The 13,446-nt window shown below is 37.0% G+C and overlaps 1 protein-coding gene across 1 annotated transcript in view; it reads left to right on the top strand.

Annotated features, from left to right (window-relative positions):
• CD96 (CD96 molecule) overlaps positions 1–13,446 on the top strand; it is an 88,747-nt gene that overhangs the window by 6,419 nt on the left and 68,882 nt on the right. The window contains exon 3 of the mRNA XM_045785630.2: positions 12,715–12,839. Coding sequence (XP_045641586.2) covers positions 12,715–12,839 — 125 coding nt within the window. The remainder of the gene's footprint in view (positions 1–12,714; positions 12,840–13,446) is intronic.

Below are 13,446 nucleotides of genomic sequence, written 5' to 3'. Positions count from 1 at the left end.
TTATTTATTTTTATTTTTTTTAATTTTATGTATTTATTTGAGAGAGAGAGAGAGAGAGAGAAAGAGAATCTTCAAGCAGACTCCCCACTGAGTGAGGAGCCCAAGGCCTGGCTCGATCCCACCACCCATGAGATCATGACCACCCATGAGCCAAAACCAAGGGCGGGAATCTTAACTGACTGAGCCACCCCTGCACCCTGATTGTTCTATTTTTAATTTTCTGTGGAGCCTCCATACTGTTTTCCAGAGTGGCTGCACCACTTTACATTTCCACCAACAGTGCACAAGCACTGCCTCTTCTCCATGTCTTTTCCAATATTTGTTATCTGATCTTTTTGATAATAGCCATTTTAACAGGAGCGAGGTGACATCTTACTGTGGTTTTGATTTGCATTTCCCTGATGATTAGTGATGTTGGGCCCCTTTTCCTTGCCTATTGGATACTTGGATATCTTATTTGGAAAAATGTCTGATCAATTTCTCTGGCCATTTTTAAATTGGATCGTTTTGTTATTGTTGTTGAGTTGTATGATTTGTTTATATATTTTGGATATTAACCCCTTATCAGATATGTGATTTATAAATATTTTCTCCCATTCCATAGGTTGCTTTTTCATTTTATTGTTGTTTTCCTTTGCTGGGAAGAAGCTTTTTAGTTTGATGCAGTCTCATTGTTTATTTTTGCTTTTTTTGCCTTTGCTTTTGGTGCCCAATCAGAAAACCATTGCCAAGGCGAAAAAATCATTGCCCCTAGGTTTTCTTCTACAAGTGTTATGGTTTGGAGTTTTATGTTCAAGTTTTTAATCCATTTTGATTTGATCTTTATATATGGTGGAAGACAGGAGTCCAGTTCCATTCTTTTGCATGCAGCTATCCAGTTTCCCCAAAATAATTTGTCAAAGAGACTATCCTTTCCCTGTTGCATATTCTTGGCTCTTTTCATAATAATATTGTTATAAATTAATGGATCCTATATATGGATTTATTTCTGGGCTCTCTGTTTCATTGATCTATGTGTCTATTTTTATAGCAGTTTGTTCTTGAACTTGAATTCTGGCTCTTCTTAAATTCTTGTATTCAATCTTTATCCAACAAATATTTTTGAGTGCTTGTGGATGCTAGGCACCAGAGATACAATACAGACATGACTCTGTCATCAGGAATCATGAAGTCCACTGGGAAGAGACAAAATAACCAAATAAGCAAAAAAAAAAAAAAAAAAAAAAAAAAGACCGAATTCCAACAGTGAGAAGTGCTCTTGCAGTAAGAAAGTAGTGTTTTGAGAGGATATAATAGGAAAATCAAGAAGGGTTTCCTGGGGAAGTGATACTTGAACAGGAGTTAACCAGGTAAATAGGGGGAAGACAGCTTTATAGAAAACAGGATGTGTAAAGACCCTGTGGTGGTAGGAAGACATTGCAACTGTGGGGAGTTTTCAAAAATATTATGGCGTGAGCAGAAGGATTGAAAGGGAAGCCTTTGAAGAAGAGGCTAGAGAGATTCAGTAGTCCAATTAAGTTTTATCTTTATCCTAGGAGCTGTGGAAATTAATTGGAATTAATTTGTTGTTGATTTTTTTAAATTTTGCATTTCAAAAAGATCTTTGTGACAAAAGCGTAGAGAATGAATTGAGAAACAGTAGAGAGGATAATGTAGATCAGTTAAGACAGGACAGAAATCTAAGTGAGAGATGCTCAGTAACATTGAGTAGAGTGGCAGCGAGGTACCTGGGGAGGAATGTTCAAATCGTGAAAGGAGCCGAGATGCCCTTCAACAGATGACTGGATTAAGAAGATGTGGTCCATATATACAATGGAATATTACTCAGCCATCAGAAAGAATGATTACTCAACATTTGCAGCAACATGGACGGGACTGGAGGAGATTATGCTAAGTGAAATAAGTCAAGCAGAGAAAGACAACTATCATATGGTTTCTCTCATTTATGGAACATAAGAAATAGCAGGAAGATCGGTAGGAGAAGGAAGGGAAGAATGAAGAGGGGGTAAACAGAAGGGCGAATGAACCATGAGGGACTCTGGGAAACAAACTGAGGGCTTCAGAGGGGAGAGGTGTGGGGGATTGGGATGGCCCTGTGATGGCTATTAAGCAGGGCACGTATTGCATGGTGCACTGGGTGTTATATGCAAATAATGAATCATGGAACATTGCATCAAAAACTGGGGATGTACCGTATGGTGACTAATATAACAAAATAAAAATTATAAAAAAGAAAAAGGAGTATGCTTAGGAGAGTTGCCGTCTGGGATTTGGTGTTGGATTGCACATGTGGAACGAGGAATAAAAAGCAGTATCAAGAATGATGTTTTGGTTTCAAATGTGTGGAACAGAAAAAGACAGGGGAGTTACTTACTGTGTTAGAAAAAACCAGAGGACAATCCAATCATGCAGGGATTGTTTGGATTTTGACTGAATTTGATTTTGTACATGTTGAGTTAGACAGGAAGTTGACACATTCAGGAGATGTCAAGGAAATAGGTAGATATACAATTCCTGTTCTAGAAGAGAGGTTTAAGCTAAAGATACAAATTGGTGAGCTATATGGCTGTATGCTGAGATTTTGAGAGTGAAAGAGATCGTGTAGGCAGAGAAAATCAGGTGAGAAAAGCAATGTGGCCCTTCACCTGATAGATGGAGAAAGATAAATCTTCAAAGGATATAGAAGTGAGACTAAAGAGGCAGCAGTAAAATCAGGAGAGAAGTTGGCTCACCAAAAAAAAAAAAAAAACAGGATGATGATATTTCGTGAAAGGAGTAGCTATCAATTCTGATGTTTCTGAGAGGACAACATGGTTATTGGATTGTATTTAGGGACAAGGATGTTACTGATCACCTTAACAGAAGCTGTTTCTGTGGCATGGAAGAGAGATGGAAATCAGACTCGGGGGAGCAGAGGAGTGAGTAGGAAGCAAGGAAATGGAGACAACAAATGTCGACACAACTTCTAAGAAGTCTGTCAGGAGTAAGGGGAAGGGTATGAGGGTTTGCATCGGTGTTATGCAGGTAGTGGGGTGCTTTTAATTAATGCAAGATGCTTGGCTAAGCTTCAAAACCAAGTCAAAGTTGAAAGAGAATAGTTAAATACACCATAGAGAAGGTACAATGAATAAATAAGGTTTCTGAGAATATAGGGGCAATGAGATCTATAACATTAGTGCTATGGGTATCCTGAAACTGGACAGAAGGATGGTTTTTAAAAATTATATAACAGGAGAGAAGGAGATTGGGTTAAGTGTGTGTGATGAGGGCAGTGCCCTCTTCTGTTTTCTCTAAAATAGGGAACTCGGGGCCGCTGGGTGACGCAGTCGGTTTTAGCATCCGACGCTTGGTTTCGGCTCAGGGTGTGATCTTGGGGTCCTAAAATGGAGCCCCGCATCCAGGTCCGGCTCGGTGCAGAGTCTGCTTGGGATTCTTTCTCCCTCTGCCCCTCCTGCTTGTTCTCTCTCTCTAAAATAAATAAATAAATCTTTAAAAACTTAAATAAATAAAATAGGAACCAAAGTCATCATCAGGTAGAGAGAGGGAGGAGGCTTCAGAAAAAGAGATTGAAATAGCTTCTATGAATAGAGGGAAAATGAGTTCACTAGGTAAATGTATTTGAATTTTCGGTTAGCGTTGAATGTACATTTGAGTATGGTAAGAAATTGGATTGAAGACAGTTTGCTTTCACCAGTAGTGCTCGGCTGCTTGAGTCTGGGCATTAAAAAGTAGATAGTTGGAGTTTCACTACTGGATCCCCTGTATAGTAATGGGGGACGGGGGAAAGAGCCAAGGGCTTTGGGATATGAGCAAGAATGTTACTGAAATGATGGACTGTAGAACTTTAGCTAGATAATGAGGGAAACAAAGAAAAGAAAGCTGGTAGATTGGGAGAAAGTAGAGATCAACTCATTTAAAAACTCAATGGGGACAAAGAACAGTTGAGACAATTAGTTGCACAAAACAACCAGCAGGAGCGTTTGTGGGTGTGGAGTGATTCTGTAGGTGGAGCAACTATGTGTGGCACAGAAGGTCCAAACACAGTCATGAAAGTGGATGGCAGAAGTGGAGTGGAGACCGTGGGGATAACAGTGGCAGACTGGGGGCCAGGTAGTGGATAGGGCAATGGCACGGTAACTGAAACCACACGGGATCATATCAGGGTTGCAATCTAGATACTGAGATCTTCGAAGAATAATGGATGAAGACTGGGACATCAGAGTGGGAACTGGCAAACTTGAAGGACCAGATAGCAAATATTTTTAGGCTTTGTCCATACAGCCTGTACCGCCTGTGTCAACTGTTCAACTCTGCTGTAGCATGAAAGCACCTACAGACAATATGTAAGCGAAGAGGCCTGCTGTGTTCTGGTAGAATTTGATTTACAAAACTAGCCTCCAGATTCGACCCACAGGCCGTAGTTTTACAGTCCCCAAATTAGAGGATAGTAGCAGGGAATCTGGGGAGAGAGGAATTAGTTTTTCTCAAAGTGTGTTACATATAGCTGGCAATCCTCGAGATGATTTCAGATGATTCGTGAAAAGATTTTAAAAACCTCTAATTGTGGAAAATTTCAAACATGTAAAATTATATAGAATAGTATAATGAGCTCCCATGTACTGAACATGCAACTTCAATCATTATTAAGTCACGGACAGTCTTGTTTCATTTAAACCCTTAGCAACTACCACCTCCCAGACTGAACAAAATCCAAGATATCTTATTTACTTTAGAATGATTCTTTAAAAGATAAAAATGATGTGTATATATAGCCATGATACCACTACCAGGACTAAAAATAACTAGTAAGTTCTTAATACCATGTAATATCCGGTTGGCTTCATAGTTACTATTTTTACATTTTGGTTATTTGAATTGGCTTCACATAAACTCAAAGTATTGTGGTCATTTGAAAACTCTCTTTTATTTTTTTTTAATTTTATTTATTTATTGGAGAGATAGAGCATGGACGTAGGGGGAGGGGCAAAGCAAGAGAGAGAAGCAGACTCCCCGCTGAGCAGAAAACTGGACACCCCAAAACTCTCTTTTAATCTGAAGGTTATTTTGTATTTCTTATTTTTCTTTTCCAAAATATTTATTAAGTAAATTTGACTCTTTATCTTATAAAATTACCCACAGCCTGGATTTTGCTCTTACATCCAATGGTATCTCCATGTTCCTCTCTCACTATTTAGCTAGGTATAGAGATTTGATCACATTAACTTTTGTTTTTATTTTTTGTGTTTTTCGGCACAAGTACTTCATAGATGATATTCCATGGTTACATCAGAGGCACATAATGTCTGGTTGTGTGATGTTAATTAAGCACCATTGATAAGTATTGCCTAGATCCCCTAATTCATTGTGGGTTGGCAAAGAATGATGCTCAAATCCTATCATTCTTTTATTTATTACCTGACATCTTCTTATAGAGAAATTTCCTCTCATGAACCAATTATGTACTAGATGTACAGTTTGTATAAGAAAAACAAACAGGTGCTGGATTTTTTTCCCTTTATATTCCAGTTTTAAAAATAAGTTCGTTCACTAGCACTCTTATAAGGTGACCAAAAAGTATTTTGTATTGAGTATTATGAATTCATATGAATGTGAACATATCGATGAATTTCAGTTCATTATGGTTATTATCCTTGTTATGCTAAAAATGTCCCATGTATAAAATCTATTAATCCTTTGTCATGTAAGTTGCAAATATTTTCCCAGTTTGTCATCTGTCCTTACTTGCTTGTAATATTGTTTCCAATGCAGTGTAATACTTTCATGGAAAAGTTCTCCCCATTCTCAGATTATATAGAAATTCATTCATGTTATTTCTAACACTTGCATGGATTTTTATTAGCATTTAAATTTGTGATGCAGATTTCAAGTATTAAAAAATGTGCCTAAATTTCGACTTTTGTATATCTCTAATGCTTTTTTCTATATTTTCTCTGTTCTTCCTTTCTGTAGTTTAGTTTAGAAATTTTCTATTGACCTATACTCCAATTCACAAATCTTATTTTTTGTGATGTCCAATTAAATTTTCAACCCAATCAAATTTGTTTTTAATTTCTGATCTTATATTTTTAAGTTATTGTTTTTGGTAGATTTTTAATTATTTGATGAAATTGTCCATCTTTTCATTTACTCCCTTCATCTTTTTCTGTATTCTTGAATGTATTAAAAAAAGTTATTTTAATATTCTTGTTGGATAACTTCAATGTCAGGATCATTCTTATGTCTGTTTCTATGTTTAGTTCCTCTCTCTTTTTCTCTTTTTTTGCAACTTCTTCCAGAATATATTTTCCTTTCATTATTACTGTCAAAGATATATATATATAATATACATATTATATATTATTATATGTTTATAAAATAAACCCAACAGAACAATGATAAAATTAATGGTTTAAAAAAATTTCTGTTCTTAAAGAAATTAAGAGAAAAAAAGAGAACTATATATGTAATCTTTCACATTTACCCATATATTTACCATTTCCTGTGCTCTTCATTCCACCTCATGAAGTGAAATTACTATTTAGTATCATTTCCTCTCAGCCTAAAGAACTTACTTTCGAATTTCATGTAAGACAAGTCTACTTGCAATGAATCCTGTTTTTTTTCATTTCTATTTTTGAAGGATAGTTTCACTGAATGCAGCATTCTTAGTGGGCTGCTTTTTCTTTCAGCATTTTGAATATATCTTCTGATCTCCCTTGTTTCTGGTGAGAAGTGGGCCATTAATTGTATTATTGGTCTCTGCATGTGATCGTTTTGTTTTGTTTTGTTTTTCTTGCTGATTTCAATTGCGGCTTCCATAATTCCCTCTTTGTTTTTGGCTTCCAGCAGTTTGACTATAATATGCCTAGGTGGGTTTCTCTTTGTGCTTAACTTTTTTGAGTTTTAAGATTACTGGGGGTGTAGATTAGCTTTGTGGAAAGTTTTTAAAAATCGAATATGAAGTTTTGGGCCATTATTTCTTCAGATGTTTGTACTGTCTCACTCTCTTTCATCTCTCCTGCCATGACTTCTGTTGCATACATGTTAGGGCACTTGATACAGTCCTATACGGCTCTGAAGCTCTGTTTTCCTTCAATCCTCTTTCTCCCTTTTCTTCAGATTAGTGTGTGTGTGTGTGTGTGTGTGTGTGTGTGTGTGTATACATAGTGTATATATACTGTGTGTATATAGTGTGTGTATATATATATATAATCTAATGTATATTAGATTTATTTATTTCTTTGAGAGAGGGAGAGAGAATGCAGAGGGGAGGGGCAGAGGGAGAGAGAGTTCTAAGCAGACTCCACACTGAGCACAGAGCCCAGCGCAGGGCTCAGTCTCACGACCCTGAGATCACGACCTGAGCTGAAACCAAGTGTCTGACACTTAACTGACTGCACCACCCAGGTGCCGCTAGATCATTTACATTAATCAATATTCAAACACACTGATTCTTTCTTCTGCCATCTCAAATTGGCTATTGAGAATCCCTAGTAAATTTTTCATCATTTTTTTTGTTACTGACTTTTCAACTCTAGAATAATTATTTGGTTCATTTGATAGTTTTCTATTTCTCCACAAGGATTCCCTATTTATTGAGTCATTTTCATCATATTTTGCTTTAATCTCATGAACATATTTATAAGAGCTGCTTTAATGTCTGTTCAATCCAATGAAGGACCTAATCAGAATCAGTTTCAACTAACTGCTTTTTTCCTGAGTATGGATCACACTTTCCTCTTTTCTTCATGTATCATCTTTTTTTGTTGAAGACTGGACATAAAAATAATAATAATAATAATAATAATGTGACAACTCTAGATCCAGTGGGGTTTTTTTAAAGTTTTCTTTCTTTTTTTTTTTTTTTTTGGTAACTATCCATACCTAAATTATAAAATCTGTTTCCTCTTTAGTGTGTGGCTATTGATTTTTCTCCTCAACTTCTTATTACAATTACTGTGTGTTTGGTTTCCAAGGGATTGCCCCTGCATTGGCAAAGCCCCTTTGCTGGTCCACCAATGATTTTGACAAAAGTTGTGCTCAAATTCCTCAAGCCTGTTAGGCTTCCACCCTCTACATAGAGGTGTGTGTGTGTGTGTGTGTGTGTGTGTGTGTGTGTGTTGGGTTGGGGTGGTGGTTAGACAGGGGGCTCCAGATGGTTAAGCATCTGCCTTTGGCTCAGGTCATGATCCTGGGGTCCTGGGATGGAGCCTCAGTCTCCTTGCTCAGCAGGGTGCCTGCTCCTCCCTCTCCCTCTGCCTGCCGCTTCCCCTGCTTGTGCTCTCTCTCTCTCTCTCTCTCTCTCTCTCTCTCACTGTCTCTCTCTCTCTGTGTCAAATAAATAAATAAAATCTTCAAAAAAACCAAACCAAAACAAACAACAAAAAAAAAACAAAGTTGCAGATAGTAACACGGTCTCCCTTGGTTTTTGCTTTTCAGTAAGCTCTCTGAGGTCTCCGCACTCACCTGTGTATTTTCCCAGTCAGCCTGGAATGGGTAGACAAATTACCTCAGCTATTTCGTGACTCTCTAATTTCCAGAATCTCCGTGTTAAACATCTGTCTGGTCTGCTACTCACCCCAAATGGGATTTGCAAACCCACACTAACCAAGCTTCAGTTTTTCTCTGTTTCCTACCAAGTTTGTGCCTGTTAGCTAACAAAGTGAAGGATCTTCACACTCAGACTTAAGTAAGTCTGCCTCTTCTGGAAGAAAAGCTGCTGGTTTTTGCAGCCCATTCCAAGATGGTGAAGCTACCTTTCTCACTAAACGCTGGGGAAAGGGAATGGAAGGATCCCTAGGCAAGAAGAGTAAAGACTCCTGCTATTCTTACTGAGGTTGTAGCATTTTTCCAAGAAGAGAGGCTTCTCAATTACATGTTTTCCTTTGGTCTTTAAACGATGGTTTTTATACATTTGCTCAATTTTATACATGGCTTTTTTTCATTGACCTTTTCATGGCTCCATAGCCACAGCACCTCAACCCTCCCCATGCCCCATTTGTGGTCTTTACATATTCTCTTTATTTTAAAATATGGATTCATTACTACTCTCTTCCTTATAGCAATGATTTATTTTTAGTGCTAAAGGTGAACATAGATTCAGCACTCACCCCAGCCTTGATGTAAATGCCTCTCCAGTCTGAAGTGTATTCTGTTGGAGAATCCTCAGGAAGTGCTCATGGGAGTAATATTCCCTGACTTCTTACACATGGCTCTAACAGGTGTTATGTAGTCTTCATATCAAAAGGCTAATTTTGCTGAATATAAAATCCTTAGCTCACATTTTCTTTCCTTGAGTACATTAAATATGTTGCTACATTATTTTCTGGCATAAAGAGTTGCTGTCAAAAAGCTAATAATAATCCTATTTTCTTTCCTGTAACTGACTTTTAAAAAATACCATTATAATAATTTGCTCAATGTCTATTCTAAGCCTATTTTCCTTCTTTTTCAGTTTAATCTTTCAATATGTATTTTCTAATCATTTTTTTACTTTAAGAACTTGTACCCGAATTATAATTTTTAGTATTTTTTTCTGTCCACTGCTTATTTCCTTCAGTGCCTTCTATTATATATACATGCTTTTAATCTTCTTTGCTTGTCACTTTCTTTGAAAGTGATACTGTTTTCCTTTTATTTTAAAATTTATTATTTATTAATTTATTTTAACATTTCCCTTTATTCAATTTTAAAATTTCTTTTAGTGCGTTAACTTTTGGGTCAATATGTTCTTGTTTTTCTTCTAGTTTGCTCTTAATTTCTACAATGAGTTGTTATTTCCAACCCTTTCCTGAATTCTCTCACCTGTCTCTGCTGAGCTCCCTTCTTTCCAGTTGGCTCATTTACCAGTCTTGCTAAAATTTTTTGCAGCTCATATCATTTTCCTTATTTCTTTTACCTCATTTTGAGTTATTAGGCTACAGTTTTTATTTGTTGAGAAATTATCTTTTTCTAATATGCTGCCATTGTTGAGGGGATGTTCTCTTTTCTTTTTTTTCTTATAGTATCTTTATGTGTGATTCTACCCCCTTCCTTTTCTGTTCACGCTTCAGGTAAATGCATGTTGATTTTTGCCATGGAAGGGTGGGCCAGGCTAGCTTTTGTAAAGTTTTCAGTGTCTCTAGAATCCTCTCTTCTGTTATTTTCAAGGTAAATAATATGCCATTGTACTTTCTGAGATATACTTCCTTTCCTCCTATCCCTCACTTTTATCTAAATTGCTTGTTTGCTTTCTGCTATGGGGCCTGTCCTGTTTAATTTGGATTCTCCTCCCAGGGGTGTCTTCTCAGTATGGGATCTGTCTGAAAAGCACCCTCTGTTCCAGCACTGCCAAGCCTCTTCTTGTTCCCCTTGAAGGCACTGGTCATCTGGGGCCCGCAAACTCCTTTCTCCATTTCTGCTGCTCTTCTCAGATGAGTCTGCATGTCTTTCCAGTGATTACCTGTTTCTTGAGGGCTGGGGCAGGGGAGTTCTCTAGTTCTCAGGGGAATAAGAAGCCCAGTCGATTTTCCTCTGTTCTGCTCAGTTGCTGATACCACAGTCGTCCGGTGATTTGTCCCCATCTATTAGTGAAGATATTTTATTAATTAGTGTTCCTACACATATTGCCTATGTGTTTTTAGGTTTGCTACTCTAGTTATTTTGTCTGTTTTTATAGGGCGTTTCAAGAATATTTAAAAAGTTAGGTCGGTTGCATTCCCAACTTCCCAGAATCTGTATCAACTTTACAAAAATCTAATACTTGTATATTTGGATACTGTACATTAAAATATAATTAACATATCAAGTGGATTTCATGTACTTCTCAAATATTAGTGCCTAGATCATTCTCTGTTTAAAATAAACTTATGTCAGTAAAATAATTATAAAAAAACAATTGCAATAATATCAAGAATAAAATTAAATAGTAGTAACGATGGTAAGCAGTCCTGGCAAACAATTTTGGTCATAGTATATGAATAAATCCATTTGGAAGTACTGTTATAGCTAAATTGTCTTAACCATAAAGGGCAGGGCTTTTTTTTTTTTTTTTTAATTACGGGGTTGGAATAACATTTGAAAGCAGTAATGAGGAGCAAGGAAGGCACTGATCCCACCTCCTAATTTTGAGGAAATAAGGGCACCAAGAAGATAAAAAGCCACTATTTGAGAATGATGCAGCAAGATGTGCCCTAATGGGGAGGCCTGGTTTCAATTAAGGAAGGGAGGAGGAACAAATTATCAGTAAAGGAGATAGCTTCTATTGCTGAGAGATTGGAATATAACAAAGTCCTACTGGCTAGATATAACATTCCAACTGAGAAATAGTTCACTTAAAAAAAATATGCTGTTGATAATAATGAGAATACTCATACCCATTAAATTCACAGAATTTATCTTAAGTAGCTGAATGGTCAAAAGAAAGCTGTTAGTATAAGGATGATCCTTGCTATATAGGTTATAGTAGTTTATATAAACTAAAAACCCAAACTGAAAGAACGCGCGATTCAGTAATTGGAAATGACAAAACAAATGATGATGTGTAGATATGACAGCATGACATAGAGTCTCGGAAAATTTCAGCCACAAGTAGCTTAAGAATCATGCAAAACTTTTAAAGTAAAAATACATTTGTTGGTTAAAAGGATTGCAAAGTGTGAGAAAATGTATGCATATACACAAGATTTGTATAGACATGGGAAAAAGAAAATCAGATTTTCAGGATATTAGGATGATAGAGTTCATTTATAAATTATTCTTTGATGTTATTATAGTTTAGTCACAAATGTGTGTGTGTGTGTCTATGACTTTCCGAAAGAGAGACTATGAAACTGATATTTATGTCATATTACTTTTAAAATGAAAAATAAATAAATAAACAAATGAAAATGAAAATAATCCATTAACAATGCCTTCTTCAGAGTTTCCTTATATATTTTTCTATATCACTCCCTCTTTGGAGGAATATTTATAAGCTCTAAAAAGACAACTGGTAAGGGCAGTAAGGCAGTAAAAAGATCAGTGAATGTCAGAGTTCGGCAGGAGGGAGGGAGGGATAGGTGGAGTACAGGATTTTTAGGGCAGTGACACTATTCTGTGTGATACTACAATGGTGACTACATGTCATCATACATCCCTCAGAACCCATAGAATGTGCAGCACTAAGAGTGAACTCTAATGTAAATAAGCTATGGACTTGGGATGATAATGATGTGTCAGTGTGGTTTCATCGACTGTAACAAATGTACCACTGTCGTTAGGGATGTTAATAGTGGGGGAGGTTGTGCGTGCGTAGGGGACAAGGGATATATGGGAACTCTCTGTATTTTCCATTCAGTTTTGCTATGAACCTAAAACATCTCTAAAAAACTTTAAACCTATTCGAATTTTTAATAAGACAATTAGAGGCTAGATTATAAGGTTTTATATTCTAACTGATCAAAAAAATGTGATCTGACGCCTAAAGCACCATTTTGGAGTTAAAGCAGAGGAACATACCAAATTGTTCTTTGTGAGTTTCCCTGTAATTTTTCAGTGATAAGCAGCTCTGTCTGATTCTCAGTGGTTCCATTTTGCCATTTATACAGTGAGGACTGTAGTGGGGTCTTGCCTTGTTGTAGTTGTGCCCGGAGGGTAGATGAATCTCTACACTAAACCTGCTCCTGTTTCTCTCCCAAAAAGCATTTTATAAACCAATCACATATTCATGCCTCTTCCACCTGTATTTTGTTATAGTTACACAGGATGAATGGAGAAGCAGCCATATAATAGAAATACAGATAAATCAGACTCTGGAAATACCATGCTTTCAAAATATCTCCTCAGAAATTTCGTCTGAGTTCACCTTTGCATGGTTGGTGGTAAGTGTTGCCCTTTTCAGTGAATAACTACAATGATCTTTAAATACTAATGAAATAAAAATGAATAAAAAGTAGTAAAAGGGAAGGAAGCACACAGGTGGAAGGTTGGGGGGACTGGCGGGGGAGGCAAGGGTGGGCGCTAAGATTCCTTCCAACTCAGCAAGCCTCCGGGTCTATGAATACAGTAATTTAAAAATTAGTTCCTAAAGGTTAGTTGCTATTTCAAGCTATATACCAAACCCTGATTACAGAGAAAAGAGTGTGATGGTGCCCTGGAGAGGAGCCACATGCAGCAGAAACCGCTACGCACAAATAATTGTTTGATAAACAACATATGCAGAGGGAGAAACCCCTTTTCCTAGAACGCTTGCTACTGCCTCCTGGGGAATACGCCACAGTCTTTAGATGGGGAGACATGAACTCTAATGCTTCTAAGATAGAGGCAGAAGACACACAGGAGAGAAGCAGGACGGTATGGGAAGCAGCCATTCAGCAGCCAGCTCAGTTTTCTTATTGCCACAGGTTGTGGCAGGCCCATGGTTGCCATGTTTTCTGACTTAAAGAAAGAAAGAAAAAGAAGCCAGAAATCTAGATTTTTTATGAGCAA

This window comes from Ursus americanus, chromosome 4 (assembly GCF_024610735.1).
Source record: "Ursus americanus isolate L20-20 chromosome 4, mUrsAme1.1.p, whole genome shotgun sequence".
NCBI classification, from domain to species: Eukaryota; Metazoa; Chordata; class Mammalia; order Carnivora; family Ursidae; genus Ursus; species Ursus americanus.
This window is presented reverse-complemented; position numbering and strand designations above follow the sequence as displayed.